The 19,110-nt window shown below is 39.1% G+C and overlaps 1 protein-coding gene across 1 annotated transcript in view; it reads left to right on the top strand.

Moving 5' to 3' along the window:
• Positions 1-8,516, top strand: part of si:dkey-215k6.1 (transmembrane protein 132C) — a 297,116-nt gene extending 288,600 nt beyond the window's left edge. The window contains exons 13-16 of the mRNA XM_022191477.2: positions 1,929-2,057; positions 2,217-2,510; positions 3,188-3,462; positions 3,963-8,516. Coding sequence (XP_022047169.1) covers positions 1,929-2,057; positions 2,217-2,510; positions 3,188-3,462; positions 3,963-4,590 — 1,326 coding nt within the window. The 3' untranslated portion in view covers positions 4,591-8,516. The remainder of the gene's footprint in view (positions 1-1,928; positions 2,058-2,216; positions 2,511-3,187; positions 3,463-3,962) is intronic.
• Positions 8,517-19,110: the final 10,594 nt, after the last annotated feature.

The following is a 19,110-nucleotide window of genomic DNA, read 5'->3' as shown; positions in this document are numbered from 1 at the left end:
ACAGTCACCTCCACCCACATACCTATCGTAGGGCACCATGTTACAAGCTATTTTGGACTCTAATCACATTGCCATGGGTTATTTTGTCACACTATCTCAAGCTATTTTCCCGCATTCTTCTCTCCCCACAATCCCCCTCTCCCTCCTTCTATTTCCCCCCCTTTTTTTTAATCAAACAATAGCTCACATCATAATTTATATCCGAGGGCTAATTGGAACGAGAAGCAGCTCATCGCACCGAAAATACAGTTCTGATCTTGTGTTTTCATTCAGTCGTTCAGCATTACCTGTGGAGAGATGTTGCAACCGTGGTGGGGTGGAAAGTAAGGAGGAGAAGAAATTAGGATGAAAAGATATAAAAACGCAAGACTGTAGGGGAAAGGCAGGGAAACAAGGGAGCGGAGGAGGCAGAGAAAATGACAATTTAATGTGAGCATAAAAGGAGGGAAAGAGATAAAGCAGCGTTCCTCTCGTTGGATCTTAATTAGTTTTGTAAAGAGATTTTTGTTGTGTTATACCTGCACAATCTTTTCAGTGTTTTGATTAAAGTAAACAAAAGGTTCTTATTAAGGGAAATTAGTGCGCGAGGATCACTTAAAGACAAGCGGAGAAAAATGAACCCTCTGCTGAATTCTGTTTTCTATTTTTGGAAAAGCTGTTGGTAGAAGATTGTTGGTAAAATACTGTTGTAATGTAAGAGATGAAGACTGTAGAAAAAAAAAAACAGATGAAATGTGCGTCTATTCTGGAAACGAAGTGTTTCAGTGTTCGCCATCGATGTTGACATGTTTACTGTTTTTGTGCACGTGTAGGTGGATACATGGGAGTGTAAATGTCTCCCTTTGTGTCTTCCTCCAAGAGTCACAGCATGCTATTTGTTTCCATTATATTGAAGACCACACTGTCAAGCCACCAAGGCCACCACCAATGAATATCTTTACTTCGCATATTCTCAGAAAAGCAGGTTTCGCAAAAAGAGCTATAGGCCCATTGATGCAGAAGGCCTGGGTTCTTGAAATCTATCAGGTCCTTTCACCGAATGAATATAAATATCCTTTTCTTCATCCTATTGTATTGAGCGACAAAAACGTGAACCTGTATCAATTATTCTGGGCCACCCCGGGGCAACGGAAACACCTGAATCCGTGTAGAAAACGTGAACACAAGTCGGCAAAAGATTCATCTTTTAATTCTATTTCAAATGGAAATTTTTCATATTTCGTCATGTAACATTGTTGATTACTGCTGGTTTATATACAAATTAGTGAAACAAATGTGGATGGCAAATCAATAATGCTGCATGCTTTCTTCCCTTTGCAGGTTTAAACACCTATCAGTGATGTCGATATTCTTTTAGATCAAGAAACAAATCTAGAAAGATTACATTTTTTTATTTCTTTGTAGCTAACGTAACAGTGAATGTTCCGAGCAGCAGTGACAGCAGAGTGGGGCTGGTCAGTGGTGCTCCATCACCTGTACACTGTAAAATATATGATATGACTCACCTCATTCAGTACAAGTGTGGCCAGTTGGTTCTAGAAGTCACAAAATTTGTGAAAGGAGATCATCTGAAAGTAGTCGATGTGTCTCAAGTGTGCAAGAAAAACTAGTGAGCTTTATGGGAGAGTGTTAAAGAGAAAGCCCAGGGTGATAAAAGCTAATATGACAATTGCACTACAGTGCATCAGGGGGCATGTGAGAGACTCTGAAGTCTGATGAAAATGTTGCTTTTTGGTCTCCAAACTAGACGTTATGTTAGGCGGACACGAGACAATGCACATCATGACAAACACACCATCCCTACTGTGAAGCATGGTGGTGGCAGCATCATGATGTAGGGAGGTTCCTCAGCAGCAGACCCTGGAAGGCTTGTGAAGGTAGCGGGTAAAGCTTGGCTTGTGATTGTCCTCCTTATTTCTCTCATTCAGGAAGCTGTGATCAGTGCATGGATCCAGTACAGTGATGGTTCAGTGACACCGCTTGATATCTATGATCCCAAGGACTTCCTCCTCTCAGCTGTCTCACTGGATGAAAGTGTCATTTCAGTTACCAATCAGGTAGGAGTTGCTTGTTTTATCTGATCTATGGTGTAAAGTTAAAACAGCACAAAGGTAGAACAGTTACTGTCTCAGTCTAACAAATGAATATTTTCAGGTAATTCTGCACAAAGCATAACTTAACCCCAAGTTCATCTTCACATTGTCTCTGTCAATTAGGAACAGCACTGGCCAATTTTGGTAGCGGAAGGTGACGGGCAGGGAGCTCTGGTTCGCGTTGAAATGGTCATTTCTGAAACTTGCCAGAAGTCCAAGAGGAAGAGTGTGCTGGCATCTGGAATTGGAAATGTTATTGTTAAGTTTGGAGCAAAGAGCGAGGAGAGAGGAGTGATGGGAAGAGGTGGACTGGATGATGGAGGGATGGACAACAGCAGCAGTGAACAACGGACAAAGGATGGAGAGTGGAAGTCTAACAGTGCAGCAGTGGACCGAGAGGAAGGAGCTATGAGGAAGGTGGGAGGAAACAATAATGGATCAGAGAAGGAAGGAATTAAAGGACATTTGTGCTAAACCGTAGTCTTAATTGACAGTTTCATCACTGGATAGGATCACTGTTTTCTCTGGTAGATCAGTGACTGAATGACATAAACACTAACAGTTCAATAAAAACCTAGAATTGTCTTAATGACATTTCAATCAGTGCTAAAACAAAATCTGTTTAGATCCCTAAGTGATTCAGCTTTGACCAACAGTCACAGGACAAAAACTCAGGACTCATTTGACTAAGCTGGGATCAACCGCAGGCATTGCAGAAAAGACACAAGTCTGGACAAAAAGTTAAAATGTGTGTATGTATGGTATGTAGAGCCACCATTCTTTTTCCAGTATTTTTTACAGCTTTGGACACTTGACAACAGAGTTGTTCCATATGTCGATTCCAGGTTTTCTTTTTTGATTTTTTTCTTTGCCATTTATGAAATTATAATTTTGTCACAGGGCTATTCTTGAGTTCTCCATATTGGTTGTGCTGCTTACATAGACATGCAGGGCTTCATGTTGCGGTGACAAGCCGGCATATTAGTACCAAAAACTGATTGGGGATGGAAAAAGTAATGTAGTATTTGGGTGAATAATGTACAAAAACCCACTTTTGAATTAACCAAGTGCATATTCTCCTTTTCGTTCTCCAGGTTAGCACAACAACCAAGAGCACAGTAACCAGCCGTGCGTCAGGTGGCAAAGCTGCCAGTGGTGGAAGCAGCAGCAGTCGAGGCAGTGGTCCCAACCAAGCAGGCGACTACAGCAGCTACCCAGCACAGGTGGAGGTTCCAGGGACTGGAAACAGTGAGCTGGCCCAGACCACCAGAGGCCTATCAGACTTGGAGATTGGGATGTATGCTCTTTTGGGAGTGTTCTGCCTGGCAATAATGGTCTTCCTCATCAACTGTGTCAGCTTTGCTTTCAGGTAAAACTCTGAGAATTTTAATTTCAGCTTAGCATATAAACTCAACAATAAAAGGCAAATGTGGGAGTAAATATTAAGGCTTGTACTTCATGGATTTGCAAGTGAGAATGGATCTGTACACCAAATATCTAATGATAATAGGCAGTTTGATTGTTTATTGGCTAAACCAGTCTATCGCTTGTTGTTTCCTGTGATTTTTGTTTTATTTTTTATAGTAATCTCTTTACTTTATTCAAATTTGCATGTTCAGTCTCATGTTTTTGGTCCAAGTATTTGTTGAACTCCATGTTATTTAAGTTTAATTTGAATTTCTTTACAATATTTTGATCAAGTAAAATGATCAAATTTCATCCGATGTATCTCTTTACAGCTGTGCCCCACACCTTTCAGCTTAAAGAAAAACAGCCCATTTTGTCAGTTTGAAATCACTGCAGCCTAATCCTGCGTTTGTTAAAAATCTTCACCTCCATCGCTGATTGATTATCATCTTTTGTCTGCAGATATCGTCACAAGCAGGTGCCCGTGCTGGAGGCGGGAGGCAACATGAACCACGCCCACGACTGGGTGTGGCTCGGTAACGAGGCCGACCTCTTGGCCGACCACTCTGACCAGTGCCAGGGCGGGCTGCCAGATGAATGCACCACCATCATCGACCGGAACGAAGGAGGATACGAGGAGAACAAGTACCTGCTGAACGGGGCCGGTAACACCTTGGTGATGGGCGTGGGCTCGGGAATGGGCACCATCAGTGGGAGCGGTGGCACAATTGGACACCGGGGCGTAAGCCACGGACAAACCTTGCCCAGATCTGTCCCAGAACCGCATCAGTGCCTTTCAGCAATCACTACTGGCAGCAAAGACGTCACTGGCCAAACGGAGCATCTGAATAATTCCCCCCGAGCCACGGCTGCAGCCGCAGTCGCAGCCGCCAAACGCAAACGAGTCAAATTCACATCCTTTGCCACTGTTCTGCCCAATGATAATTCATGTGGCGGAGGCCCTTACACCAACTCATCAGTCCTGGTGACCAATGGGAGCGAGGATGACATCAAGTGGGTGTGTCAGGATATGGACCTGGGTCAGTCAGAAATCAGAACGTACATGGAGAGGCTACAAGACAATCTGTGACTGATGGGAAAGAGACTGAGAAATGTAGGGGCAGAGGATGAGTGCAGGAGGGAGGATGGACAATGAGTACAATTCACCTGTAATGCCTTTGCAATGGATTAATGGAGGGAGAATGGGAGGAATGTGAGACCAGTGAAGGGAACATGAAGTGTGGTGAAGAGTTTAGAGGAGTATTGAACAGACAGTTTTGGGGATGCTTCCATTTAGGTCCTCTTAGGATGTGGAAAGCATAAAGTCATCACTAGCTCACACTAAAATTAATGGTAGCAAATAATGAACATTCTGAGTTTGTTTTGTATTATTTATTGTGAAAATATTAGTGTAAAATCAATACTAAGTCACTATTGGTTATTTACTTTCAGAAAACCAGTAAACCATTGTATACATAATTATACAGTAAATTCAGGGTATGTTATTGGACAAACATTATGAAGCCACTATACATTTAAATGAGGTTGGCGAGAACTTACATCATGTCCTGACTTCAGAAGTCTTTTTTACTCTTATGGTATATTGCCAACATTGGCTGTAGCTGTTGATTAATTATTGATCTAGTTTTTAATTTATATCATTTATCTGCCAAGTCTGCTGAATGGTTGCATAAAGAATCACTGAATTTTCTGAAGAACAGGTTCACAGCAGAGATACTGTCTGTTCTTGTTCAATCATGTGGCCCATTTTCCTTTTGGCATTGCTCATCAGTAAAATGTGAAATGTAAAAAATATATATATTCCAAGTACTCGACTAGAAATCCAGGCATTTTGCAGTCAGTAGTGGGAAGTGCCGTTTCGGCTCCGTATTCAGGCGCTCTTTCCTCAAACAGCAGAGCGTGTTGAGAGTTGGATAATGATATGTCATGCAAAAGACTGTTTCTCCCTTGGATCCAAGACAGAGGCATTTAATCTTGCACAATTACAAACAGGAAAGGACATTAGCCATATTTGAGGCTTAATTTATGTTTCCTGAAACCCTGCAGCCGATGACGGCGTTCTCCCTGTATTCAGAACCAATCCCGTCGTCCCCTGGCCCCTCCCCTTGTCTGTGATTGGACAGCAGTAGAACCTTTGTGAACTAAAATCCACAGTGAACTACTGTGAAATACTGTCTGTAAACTAAAGGGGGACTGAGGTGTCTCACACAAAGAGGAGGCTGCTTGGGCTTTTGCAAAGCCCGAATGAAGACTTAATAATGAAGATCATTTAAAACAAAATGTACCATGTAGGCAGCAAGACAGACAGCAGTACCTACAGTGTTGTACATGGAGCTAACAGGATACACTGAATGACAATACAACATAAATGAAAATGGAATGAATATCTAACAAATAGATATGAAACATCTTGCTGAGCGTTGTTATAAATATATATTTTTTTCCTTTCGTTTGTCCTTTTTGATAAATAGATTTTCATTATGTTTTGCCTTGTTGTTTATTTTTTCCTAATTTGGGAAGATATTAATTGTAGCTTTTTATTTCAGAGATTTATTAAGATTTTAAGAATATATGATTCAGTTTTTTTTCTCTCCTAGATATCTATTTATTTAAATTGACATTTTGAGAGGGTGAGGAAGGGAAGAAAGGCCAAGGACAAAGACCGAAAAATAATAGACCTGCTGGTGAATGATAGCACATAAAGAATAAGTGAACAGAAGGAGACAGGACAGGCAGAGGTTGCCTCACCTTCGTTATAAGCTCAGGTGACGAGTCATGAAGAACTGACAATAAAAAAGGAGAACTGTAAGATTGTTAAGATTGCAATATTTATTTATAAATGTGTTACTGTTTCAGAGTACACTGTATGTTGTAAATAAATAAACATGCTTCAAAGTGCTTGTGAATAAGATTGCAGGTCACTAGCCAACAACATGGTGATATTTTGTACATTTTACAGTGCAAATATGGTACACAATACTATCTACCACCACAATGTGAAAGTGATCTTATTGGGATTTTTTTCTAAAGATGTTTCCTGTCTTTGTTTCGAGTATTGAATGAGTTCTTGTCTTTGTACAGGGTAGGAGTCAGTTTACCTCCATAATGAGATGTAAAAATGGAGGAAATCCATCATGCATTACTTTCAAAATTGCTTGAGGATGGTGAGTCTGTTGAGAGGTCCATTTCCGAAAGAAAACCAAACCAAATGTTGGGATGTTTGTCGGTGGGCTCGTCCGAAGGGAAAACAAAGGCGGAATCTGGATTTATTACAGATACTCAGCTTCTCTATTTTCAATCATTTGTTGAAGAAGAATACATAATATAATAATAAAGATGCACAGTGAAATCACAACCCAAATTATTGGGTCTGAAACAGAAAAGAGCTGAGAACAGAAAGAAAAATGAGCTTAGAATAGACGCAGAGAAGAGACCTGAGCTGACGCCAAATGGGGGGAAAACGAAAACTGGCTGAATGGCCTCCACCAAAGCAATAGATATTTTGACTAATGATGACAGCTATACTGTATGTTCTGGACACACTACTGTATCTAGCCTACTCTGATGTAGTTACAAGACTGCTGTGATCAGAAGGATCAGCTAAATGGGTCCGAGTTCAAGAGGTGTAAGTGTAGCAATTCTCTCAGATGAAAACCCTTTTTTGACTCTTTACGTGCTGTGAGTTTAATCATACTTTACAGCCTTGGACACCCATTCTTCCTGCTTTCTTTTTAAACTTTAAAACGGTATGATTGTCAACTTAAAAATGAAATAAAATGGCAAAAAAAATCCAAGACTCTTTTTGAAAGATTATTTCAGGGGTATTTCAGCTTTTATTAATACCAGAGGAAGGAATCTGCTGTATGTAACCACAAACGACAGTGAAGGATCACAATTTTTACTGCATGCTTACTTGACTACTGCTTAATCCCAGGAGGAATTATTTTAAAAACACAAAGGTTTGCCTTCTTTGTTCTTTTCAGAAGCGTTGGAGTCAAAAGGTTGCAGTTAGAAACGACAGTTTTATGTGTTAATTCATGCAAATTTGTATCCACCAGCAGCGTTGAACCGAGAAGTTTTGTAGCTCCAGAATCAAAACCTCGCTTACTTTTTATGTTACTTATTATTTTACACATCAGGGGCTGTTTTGTTGATAAAAAGGAAACTGAATGCTTTGTATCTCCTGGCAATCCATCTCCGACTAAACCCTAACCAATTTATATTAGCTTCTTCTTTTTTTTTTTTTTTTTTTGGTCAAGGTGATATTTATGCAGCGTCAGGACAAGCAAGGCGTTGCGGTAAGGAGGAAGGTGACTGGGCTCACAGTGTGTTCAGTTCATACTAACAACACTGACTTTATCAATATTCCACATAATGCAGGACAGGAAGATTCCATTTCCTTTTAGTCTAATAATGCAAAACAGTTTTATATGATTATTATATAAGTCTAACGAGGAACGTTTTGAGACAGGTGGGTGACTTTGAGCTGCAGGATTCAGTTATTTTATCGTATATGTTGTCACTTAGACTTGTTATAAGTACTTGTTGGACTCTGTGACCACAGAGGCTCTGCATTAATGGCGCTGCTTTATTTTGTCTAAGAAGTTTCCAGCCGCTGTAGATGTCCTCTCTCACATCCTGTCCTGAAATAACATGCAAGTGAAATAAACATTCAATCAATTTGTCCTCTGGGATGAAGCAGTAGATCAGCAAGCAAGCAGTACAAAAAACAAAATAAAAATATTAAAGGACTTCTACAGTGGCTATGTCTGACTGTGCAAAAGAAAAACAGATACATCCTACAAACAGTGTTCAGCTGTTGTGTGGTTACAGCAGGAGGAACACAGGCAGCAGCTGAACATACTACAGGGCAGATGAGGTGCTAGTGGATGTGAACCCTGAAGGTATTTTTGTTTAATTTGTTTTTCTTTTTGCTATTGTCATTGTTTAAACGTGGTTCATGGAGGCCAATAAAGACCCATAACCAAAAACCGATGGCCGATTCCTTTGTCTTTTAATACTCCTGTACTGATTAATCCATTTAAGTGGAAATAACAGTGAACTTCATTTTCCTGCTATTAAATTTCTGCTGTTTTGACTCATAAAACACACACACAAAAGCAATTCAAGCATTTAGCTGGAACTCCTGTCATGAATAGTGTCCTATAACGCCATAATATGAACCTAATTTCAGATTCATGTGTATTTTAAGACTTTTTGAGTTGAATTAAGTTTTTTTTTTTTTTAAAGTCACACATAAATCCCTTTCTGTCCCTGATATCACTGATTAGCAGAATCAATCCATGAGTTTGCTCATGACTGAGTTCATGAGTCATGTTTTCCAAGATTTCTTTAATTTCTCACAAAGCAGACGTGGGTTGGACTTCCACATTTCACAAATTAAGTGGCAAATCTACCTGTGGGGACAACTGATTCTTTGAGATCCTTTGCTGATTTTACTGGGGCTCTCATCACTTAAGGTTTGTGTGAGCTGCCCCTGGGATCCCCAGCAGGAATCTCTATGATAGAGAGGCATTTACATCAAAAGTTAATTAAGATAATGTTTTGTAGCCTGCTGGAACACAATGAATACGTCTGAAATTGGAGATCCGAGATAAAGTTCACATATGATCTCACATCCCTCAGTTACCCTATGGCATACTGTCCAACATACTTTTATAACTTTGTTATGCAAACTGAAGTGAGGAAAATATGTTATCCTGAAATGTAGGCAGAAACCATAATCTGTAATGAGATGCATCACAGTTGTTGGGTTGTGGTTATTTGTCCTCTTGAAACATTTGCACCTGCTTGGCTGACTCTACACAAATTATTTGATACATTCTTGCTATCCCTTTTAAAGAATCATCTGAGCGGCCTGCACTTCGACTTGACATAATCATGCTCAGTAACAATTCATTAGAAGTGCTGTCTGCCTGGATGTGACAGAATCCTGATGCAGTTATGTCAAAAATATTTAGCCTCAGGCCCGGGGTGGCTAATCCAGAGGACCGGGACAATTCCCAGTGGGCTGGTCTGATGTTTGGGCCGCGAGGGCCGGTGTTCAGTCACAGCACTGGGTTGATCATTATGCTGCTACCGCTGTTCCTGGGCTGCCTCCACTGGCAGCTCTTTTTTTTTTTTTTGCAGACGCACCGTGACGTAACACGTCCGTGCACAAGGTCACAGGTGTTTGAAAGATGGAAAACAGGAAGAGCAAGGGTGGTGCGGAGAAGGCAAGAATTTAAAAACAGGAAAGCTCTGGAAACAGACAAAGGCGAATGTGCAGAAATTGGCAACTTTTTCACGAAAGCTTGCTGTTTGAAATGACAAATGAGGCCGAGGAAATGGATACGGACTTTGTTGAACTTTGCAAACCACCGTTCAAGTTAATTATCAAGTCAGTTAATTGTGTGTCATTGTGGCGTAAAACATAACGTTATATAATTTCAATAATCGTATGATGCAACCACATAACTGGGAAACTTTGTCCTGTAGCCCCTCAGAGTCAGAAGAAAGATCCAGCACCAAGCAGCAGCCAAGAGCCACAAGTCCAGAGTGGGAGGTAGGATTGTTCATTGAGTGAATATTATTAGAATGAACATAATGAAGAGTCTGGTGTAGACCTGCTCTATATGAGAAGTGCTCTAAGATGCGAGATGATTCAGCTCTACATTAATGAAACTGACCTGACGGCTTTGTAAAAAGTGGAGATTTGTGCTGAGAATTTTGACCATTTTAAAAATGTGATTTAGTGTCAGAAGCAGAGCCAGCAGTGATGAGAGGATTACTGCTGTCAGTATGGAAGGAACAGGTGAGCTGTTGGAACAGAGTGAACAGACAAGCATTAGTTCCAATATTTTCTACGTCCAAACGATAGTAGTAAGCCATTTTATTTTTTATCATTAAAAGATAGTAAATACACAAAGCCCACGACTGAAAGGGAATAGGATGAGATAAAAACATTTACTTTCATTACTGAAGTTGTCCAGTTTTAATAAAGTTAATGCTGCTTTTATAAAATGATGAAAGTGAATAAATTGTATTTCTGTGATCTGTGTTTCTGTCTTTTCTCCTGTCATCCAGATGTTCAGAGGGAGCTGATGCCACATCTGGTCCAGCCGATGGAAGGTCTTGAAGTTCTCTGACTGAAGATGGTCCTCTCACTGGATTTAAGGTTCAGATGCTCCGGAACAAACTCCACCGATGAGTCAACAAGGAAGCTTTAGGTTTATTAAATGTTGCTATGAAGCATGAAGACTAAACTCTCCTCAAGGATCCAAAATAAGTTGGACTTCTACATGAGAGCTTTAGTTATTCTTCATCTACTTCCTGAAAAGTTTGGTCAATAAAAAAGACAAAAATTAATATTTTCAGCTGAACTAAAGACAGACTTTGTGATTTTTCTGCTCACATGTTGTGTTGTTATAAACTTATTCTTTCAAATAAATATCCGTCTAACCCCCTGGAAACCAGTGTTTGTCCTGTTTTTGAGTCTGAATTTGAAAGAGGCATGGTTTATGTTTTGACTACTTATATCTTATGAGTTATTGATGCCGGAAGTCCGAATCTGTGAATATCTTTCCAACTTCACCCAACTATGTTAGCTTTAATCAGGCTACGACTGAGCAGCTAGCTCAGTTAGCATCGCTAACATTAAAATTAATATTTATCGGATACTAACTTTCTTCTCTGGTCAACACACATTGATATAAACTCCACCAACATCTGGAGTGTATGGCACACATTATATCCGACACTACAGTTGCATATAAAGTGCATCAAAAGCGGCACCGATAAGAAAATAAACACTTACCGAACAATCAGTTTTTTCAGTGTCTCCTGGTAGAATCAGCCGAAGGCAGAAAACTGGTTAAAACAAGCCAACAGGCAGAAAAACTCTTTGTGGAAGAGGTTCTGCTGCTCCGAATTAATCCAAAGGAGGAGAGCAGAGTCTGGGCTGCCTCCTCCCATAGACTGTATATCTTTATATACAGTCTAATCCTCCTCCATAGGACCTGTCAGTTATTCCAGACCGGACTGTCAATAAAATAGCCCCGCCCCCTGGCTTCGCAAAACTTGAACGCTCTATTAAATAAATAAATATTGATTTATTTTAAGATCGACTACCTGAGCTCTCATTTTGACCATGAAAATTAACAGGGGAAAAAACTATATACAGTCTATCCCATAGACATAATAAAGAGTAGACGCTGCTCGGGGTGCTGCGCAGCGAGAAATACGGCCGCCATCTTGGTCCGGTCAGCCGCTCCGCTCAGCGCTGTTTGACAGCGCATTTAATCCATCTTAACTCTGAATATTAAACAGATTTTCACGCGTTTTTTATTTTTTTGCTGCAAACGTCATACATGTACCTATGATACAGGACAAATGGTTCGGCGTATTTTAATATTCATAGCGGGAATAATAGATAATAATAAAAATAGGTAATAGAATATTCTGATATTAAGCTCGACTGTAGACAGGTATTTTGCAAACACTGTAAACACACACACACTAATATATGTTAGAGAAGCAGATAATGGCAGTAAAGTCAATTATTTTAATAATTTGAAGAGACAATATATGATTACGCCATATACACATAAATAAACAAAATACTGATTAATGAACACATTAGTCAGTTTTCTGATATATTGATACTCCATACATGATTTATATATGTAGTATGATTTTCTCTGATATATAACTTTTATCTATTATAGCCTATATATATGTGAATGATGTTGATACTACATCTATGGTTTATATATATTCATTTTCTCTGATATATAACTTCTATCTATTGTTTTATATAGAAATATGTGTTCATTAGTCAGTATTTTATTTATTTATGTATATATAGACCCTTTATTTGTTTAAAAACATTGTGACGTTTTTTGTGGGCGGGGCTTATGCTGGAGGCAAAAGTGGAGCGAGAAGTCAAGCGGAACTGGGAGTATATAGTTTGCGCTGGGAGTTTGCTGCAAACTCGAGCATTTTTAACCCGTTAAACTTAAGTGTACCGCCAGCGGTACACTTACTAATTTGCATAGGAATTTAAAGAATGTCCGACGGCTGCAAACACGATTATATAAACACTATACGCCGATGGAAAACTTAGATTCTCATGAATCCGCCGGTATAAACCACTTTCAGATGTGATTACCACAGCGGGTAATATAAACACATTTGTCCGACAAACAAGGAATATCCATCCATCCTTTCTCTGTACACGGCTTTAACGTACACAGCGCGACTCACATTTCCGGGTTCATTATTACACACAGATGAAAATATTCCACAAAAACGGCCATAATCCAACCTTGGACATCCAGACAAAACAAGCCAGTAAACTATTTTGTCCAAAACACGTCTTGAAGTCGGTATATAATCCACGAATCGGTGGTTTTCAAGGAAATGCACCTCGCTATGCGCATCCAATATTCCCTGTATTTCTCGTCATATTTAACGGGTTATTGTTTTTGATTGTATTTTTTTCTGTGTCTTGTTGTGTCCTTGTTCTTATGGTGTGTGTATTTGGACCCAGTGTCTGGAATAAAGCTGAACTGAATTGAATTTAATTTTTTTTTATTTACAAATATAATATTAGCGATTTTTTTGTACTGAAAATGGCTGGAATTGACTGCAGCTGATCATCTCTGTCCAGTCTTTTCGCCTCAGTGCATTTAACCACAACTGTCTTCGTTCCCTCTGAGCACGAGTGTTCGGGGGTGGAATCCTACAAAACTTTAATTTGCGTTCGCCAATGTCATTCCTCCTATTCTGGCATCCAAAAACACAGCAGGACGACATTTTAGAAAAGTTGATAGAGCCTAGTCCCTCAGTCTTTCGCCTTTCGGTCACGGCCGCGGGCTTCCTCTTTTGCCTCCAGCTAAAGCTGTGACGTCATTCGTGACGTGGGTCATTAAAGGGTCTATAGTGTAATACCGTTCCGTCGTCTACTCTTTATTATGTCTGTGGTCTATGCACCGTACTCTGTTTGGCTCCACACTTGCTGATGACCACTTCCGGTCTCAGAAAATGTAAAAACGGACCTTTTTTCCTTTCTGTCTGTTTCTGATTTTATTTTCTTGTTATTGTAAATATAAAATGAAAATCAAAGCATTTTTAAAATGTCATTCAGAGTTATGTTATACTGTGAATAACAAACTTGCATATAACAGTCCAATAATTATTCTTTATTCATGAGGATTGTGAACACTAATTTGCTTGATATTTGATATTGCAAAAAAAAGGACATTGTGATGTTGTTAAGAATAGTGTTGGAGATTAGCCCTTTAACTGATGTTCTCATATTTGTGAAATTTAAGTTTTGATGGAACTGTTTCCTTGCTGAAGAAAAAGAGACGATACTGTTATTAGAAAGTGCAACACCTTTTATTTTATTTTTTTATTCTTTATATTTAAAATTTTTATTTCCTCTTTTATTTCATTTAATGCTTGGATATCCTTGAACACTTATTTAAACAGAATATAGGTTCTGATATTGTTGTAAAGAATAATGTTGGAGATGTGCACTCATGTTGGAATAAATCCTCACTGTGAAGCAACCCTTACTTGCACTGAATTGGAAAAATTTTAGAAAAACACACTGAATTACAAGACAAGGCTAGAAATACATGATTTTAATAGTATTAGGTTGTGATCTAAAGTGGGCATGAAAGTCCAGGGCTGAAAATACTGTACCACTTTAAGAGGGGGGCCTCTTAAAATGAGTTGAGTCGACCGCACAGGTGAACTTAATTAGCTAAATGACAGCCAGTATTTGCGGCAGCGACAAGCAGCGAATGAGCGACTTTTGGGGATAAACTGAGGAAAAACTGAAGATGGACTAACTTTAGACTCACAATAAAACAAGCTGAAAAGTTAAAGTCGATTAAAAACACCCGGAGAGTTAATTTAAGCAACCATTTGGAGAAAAGAAGAGTTGACCGTCGTGATGCATGCAGTCGACAGGGAGGAGAAAGGCCTTCAACAATTAAACGTAAGTCGGATACATAATCCGTCGGTCTGTCAGTCTATTTCTTTGTTTGCTGTGATTCCCCAGTGATTAAATGTGTTTATTTCCTCTGCTGTCCCTGTCTATTAAACTCCCTGCTGTGTAGGAAATCTATAGAGGCTGCTTTATATATAGTGGGCCTAGTTTTCGGTGGTGCTGTTGTTCTCTGTGCTTTGAATTCAGACACCTGTTTACTGCGGTTTTTGCTGTTCTCTGCCTATAGCTTGTTGTGTTTTAAGCTGCATTAATGAGACATAGTGCTCAGTAGGTAAAATCATTTGTTTCTGACAAATATGCGGATTAATTTTGCAGACCACTGGCAGTGATGAGGACTGCTTTAGAGATTCACTTGGTCTTCTGTATTGAATTTTAACAGCATAGCTTGTGCAGTATTTTTATCTGATTGAAGTTGTTGTGTATGATTTGAGAATGACTCCTTGCTGCTGCGGACATAAATATGTCATACCAGGCAATAGTGGTCACTTTTTGAATGCGCTGTTAATGGCACCACCAAGATATGATGGAGCAAATTCTGATTATTGCTTGTAAATCTAAAACATCAAATGCAGTTGGAGGTATACCAAGTTAAACCTGTTGACAGACAACTGTTTGACAGCCTGCATATGTGATTTTTTTTGTTCTCACTAAGATCATGTTGTTTCCTTGGCCTCCATACTGACCACACTACCTCTCAAATGCACACTTGACTTCAGAGTGAATTGAACTAACCTGCATGTCTTTTTCATTTGTTTTTTTTTTTTTTTTTTGGTCTTTTTTTAAATTCTGTAAATACTGGATATTTTCACACATTACAGACTCTCAAACAACCCCTAAATGAAGCAAGCTGAAAAGGGAAAAACTCCAGTGGTGACGGGGAGCACAAGATGCTGCCTCATTTTGAGTCGCAAGCCAAAAAGACTGAGAACTGCTGATTTATCTGGCCTGCTGCCTGTAAAAGAAGAGCACAGCTGGCCCGAGTCTGGCCCCTGTGTTTTTAAATGGTCCCGAGCTGCCACTGCTAAATTGACCAACATGCGAAGAAAATCGGATATGAATGCAGAAGCAGATAAAAAAACAAACAGAAAAGTGCACAGTGAGTAGTTAAATGTATGAATGAACCATGGATTCATGTCTTTATATCAGTGGTAAATCAGCAGTCTTCCTTTTTTCCCTCAAGTGCTCTGTGGGGGCAGGAAATAAATACAACAATTCTGTGAAAATGGCTTTGAACAGGACTCGGCTAGGCAGGGCAGAATATGCAACCCCAGATAATAACAGTAACGCTGGAAACTCCAACACAGACATGCTGCATTAATACCCCTTTTCACTTAATCCTGAAAAATGCACTACTTTCCTATCTTTATGTAAACACAAACCCACATTTTCTCTCTCCATGTTCATTTTTTTTCTATCTTAAATACCTTCCTTTTATCTTTGTGAATACATTTATTCTTTGTAAATATATTCTCTTTTTATGCACAAAAAGGGAAAAGGTAATTTAATGGCTATCTAAAGTGGGAACATGAAGGTAAAAGTGGTTTCGCCCTGTTAGGATGACAATGAAATAAATCTGTTCTGGTCAAATGCTGTTTAGCTTTATTACATTCAGCTTAACGGAGACAACAGTTGAGTGCCTCAGGAGAGAGCACCAGTGCAATGGTTAAGTCAAACCTGTAGTAAAATGCATATTTTAAAGGTGATGTCCAAAATAGAATTATGTTTTTGTTAGGCCTCTGTATTCAAGCCAGTTGCATTTGATGTGTTCCAGCATTTTTGGCCACACACCAAACTTCTCTCCTCATGACATAAAGTAGATTTTGAAAGGATTATGCAACTCCAATATGTTCTTGATCTTGACATTTTTTCGAAGTGAAGGAATCTTTATTGCTCGAGGGCTAAATTTTGTTTTGCATTCGAATTATAATCAAGCTCAGAGAAACTTGGTGAGCAAGGTTTCTGTGCATAGCTTACTTTTTCTTGAAATGTACACTTTCAGGCTTGACAGTTTAAATTGGGGTGTGTCAATAACAACAAGAAGTCAAATGTTTTTGAAAAGAAAAACAGAAGAGCTGGACATGAGGGGAAAAAAGCAATAATCCTAACCCAGTTGGCATAAGAATTCTTCTCAGTCTAGGTAGTATTGCTAGTAATATATGCAACAAGATATGATCCAAACGATGTTGCAATAAGAAATTATTTACATCATCTACATACATCTTTTTTTTCATGTTACTGTTGGTCACAGCTGAGTAAGCCATGGCTTCTTGTTTGCACTGATGAACACAGAATTTTATGTTTTGTTTTGTTTTTTACAGGATTTAATTGTAAACTGTTTATTTCTAATGATTAAAAAATAAGACATGCAGAATAAAGTGATTTTGATGAAATATCACGCTTTTAAATTTCAGATTTGGTTAATTTTCCCAAGGGAACAGCATGCCACAGATGATTAGTTAAATGACTGTCTGAAAGTTTAAAATCTGGTGAGCCTCTCTGTTTTTGCAGTTTCTGGCTGTGATAAATGGTGTAATTTGACGATTAAAGACAAACAAAATGCCTTTTAAAGCTGTCGGCAGGTTTTGGGGTTCAGAGGGTTAATCATAAACTTTTCAATTTTAAGGAGTAAACAGTCACTTAATTTAAAAAAAATAAAATACAGTTTATTTTATTTGTTTACCGACTTCCCATTTGCGCCCGTGGGCTTCAGTTTGACGATGGCGAGCCCGTTTGTGACTGTTAAACACATGGAGCCATGGGGATGCCGCGCTGAAATGTATTTTACGCCCCAGTGAGAATAATCATGAGGGAAAACAAAAGTAGTAGGCCACAGCTAGACCCTGTATTACTCTTTATGAGTAATAAGGGTCACATAAAGCCTCTCTGGCCATTTCTCCAAATATCTCCCCATTTTCCCCTACCACTCCGATGGTATTGAATGCATTTGAGTGCATGCTGTGCTCTGTTCTTATGAGGACCAATGTGTTGTAACAGCAATAGAAAGTTGGATGTTTTGTTGCACAGCCAGTTCAAGGTTGCATGTTGAAGATTCATTTTGGATTAAATTAGGGATGGTGTTTTCACAGGTGTGTGTTTATTTGTCCTCTGCACATTTGTGTATGTGTGCGCAGGCATGTATGTTATGAGACTATCTGTTGTTGATGTAATAATATGGAGTTATTTTAGAGGGAGCACGGTAATGACAGTGTTACCTTCACCTTGTCAAAATAGACCCATAATACTTTTGTCCATTACAGTAAATACACCTTCTACACTTTCTTTCATGCGTGCAGGCAACACAAACATACACACACAAGGATGCGCACACACACACACAGAGTAAAACCACATAAACTATAATGCATGCCTTCTGTTTCCCTGGCAAGGCACACATCAGTGCACTTCAGAACCAGACTCGCATAACCCCATGAAATGACACAGACTTACAGTGTTCCTTTGTAACACACTTGTGATTAGCCCTGGCACCAGAGTGCAACTGAAACAAGTGTATGAGATAAGTTTCTTATTTTAATGATGTAGATGAGTTTCCATTGAGACCACAATATTTACTGCGGTTGTTTTTGTTTGGCTGTGCAGAAATACAATTGCAGCATTCAAATGTTCTTCTTTTTTGATTTAAACAAATGTAGCAAATTAGACCTGTCCAGGGTGTCCCCTGCCTTCGCCCGAGTCAGCTGAGATAGGCTCCAGCACCCCCTGCGACCCTAGTGAGGATAAAGCGGTGTATAGAGAATGGATGGATCTAGCAAATTAAATTTCTATTATGATGCACAAAGTTTTTGAACTGTTCGACTGTTGACAAATTCTGTGGAGTTCATCTACACAATAGCCAAGTGGAGCTTCAAAGGACAATGATCAGATAGTGTGACCAGCGCAAAGACACTAATTTGACCAATGCAGCTTTATTCGAAGACACAATGCTACAGATGACAGGAGAAAATCAGGAATGAACTACTGTCATGCTAGATGCTGATGTCTCGGTTAGGTTTGTAATCAGGCCCTCCTCATTTTGTCGTCTATGAAATCGTTGCAGACAGTGTAGTACGACAGACAATCTGCCACATGATGCTCGGGATGGACAAGTGTATGAATATGACTTTACATTAACATGTCCGCCAGCTCCACCAATTCCTTCAGGAACACTGGGACAGCATAAGACAAGCCAGCATAGACAACTTCATGCATCGCAGATGTTTGACTCGTTTCAGACTTGTAATTTTTGGTCTATGGGCGCACGTTTAATCTGCCCATTATCATCATTTACAGTATGGTGCTTACTTGGTTGTTTCACAATGCCCATTCTGTTGTAGAGATGCTGTGTGGAAAAATGTATTCAGCCATGTAAAAAAAAAAAAAACAATGAAAAGAATTTTATGAATTGTATTTTTAATGTTTTTTTTTTTTTGTTCTGTATGGATTGCTGTTTTGTGTGGAAGAAAATTACCTTCTTCCTCAACCACAAACTATTTGTTTCTATAAATTTGATTTCTTGTCAGATCATTTATTTTGATTGTGATGTAGTCTTCTTATTTAACATTTGTTGTCTAA

This window comes from Acanthochromis polyacanthus, chromosome 7, assembly GCF_021347895.1.
Source record: "Acanthochromis polyacanthus isolate Apoly-LR-REF ecotype Palm Island chromosome 7, KAUST_Apoly_ChrSc, whole genome shotgun sequence".
Lineage (NCBI taxonomy): Eukaryota > Metazoa > Chordata > Actinopteri > Pomacentridae > Acanthochromis > Acanthochromis polyacanthus.
Note: the sequence above shows the minus strand (reverse complement) of the source record. Positions and strands in the feature narration are given on the sequence as shown.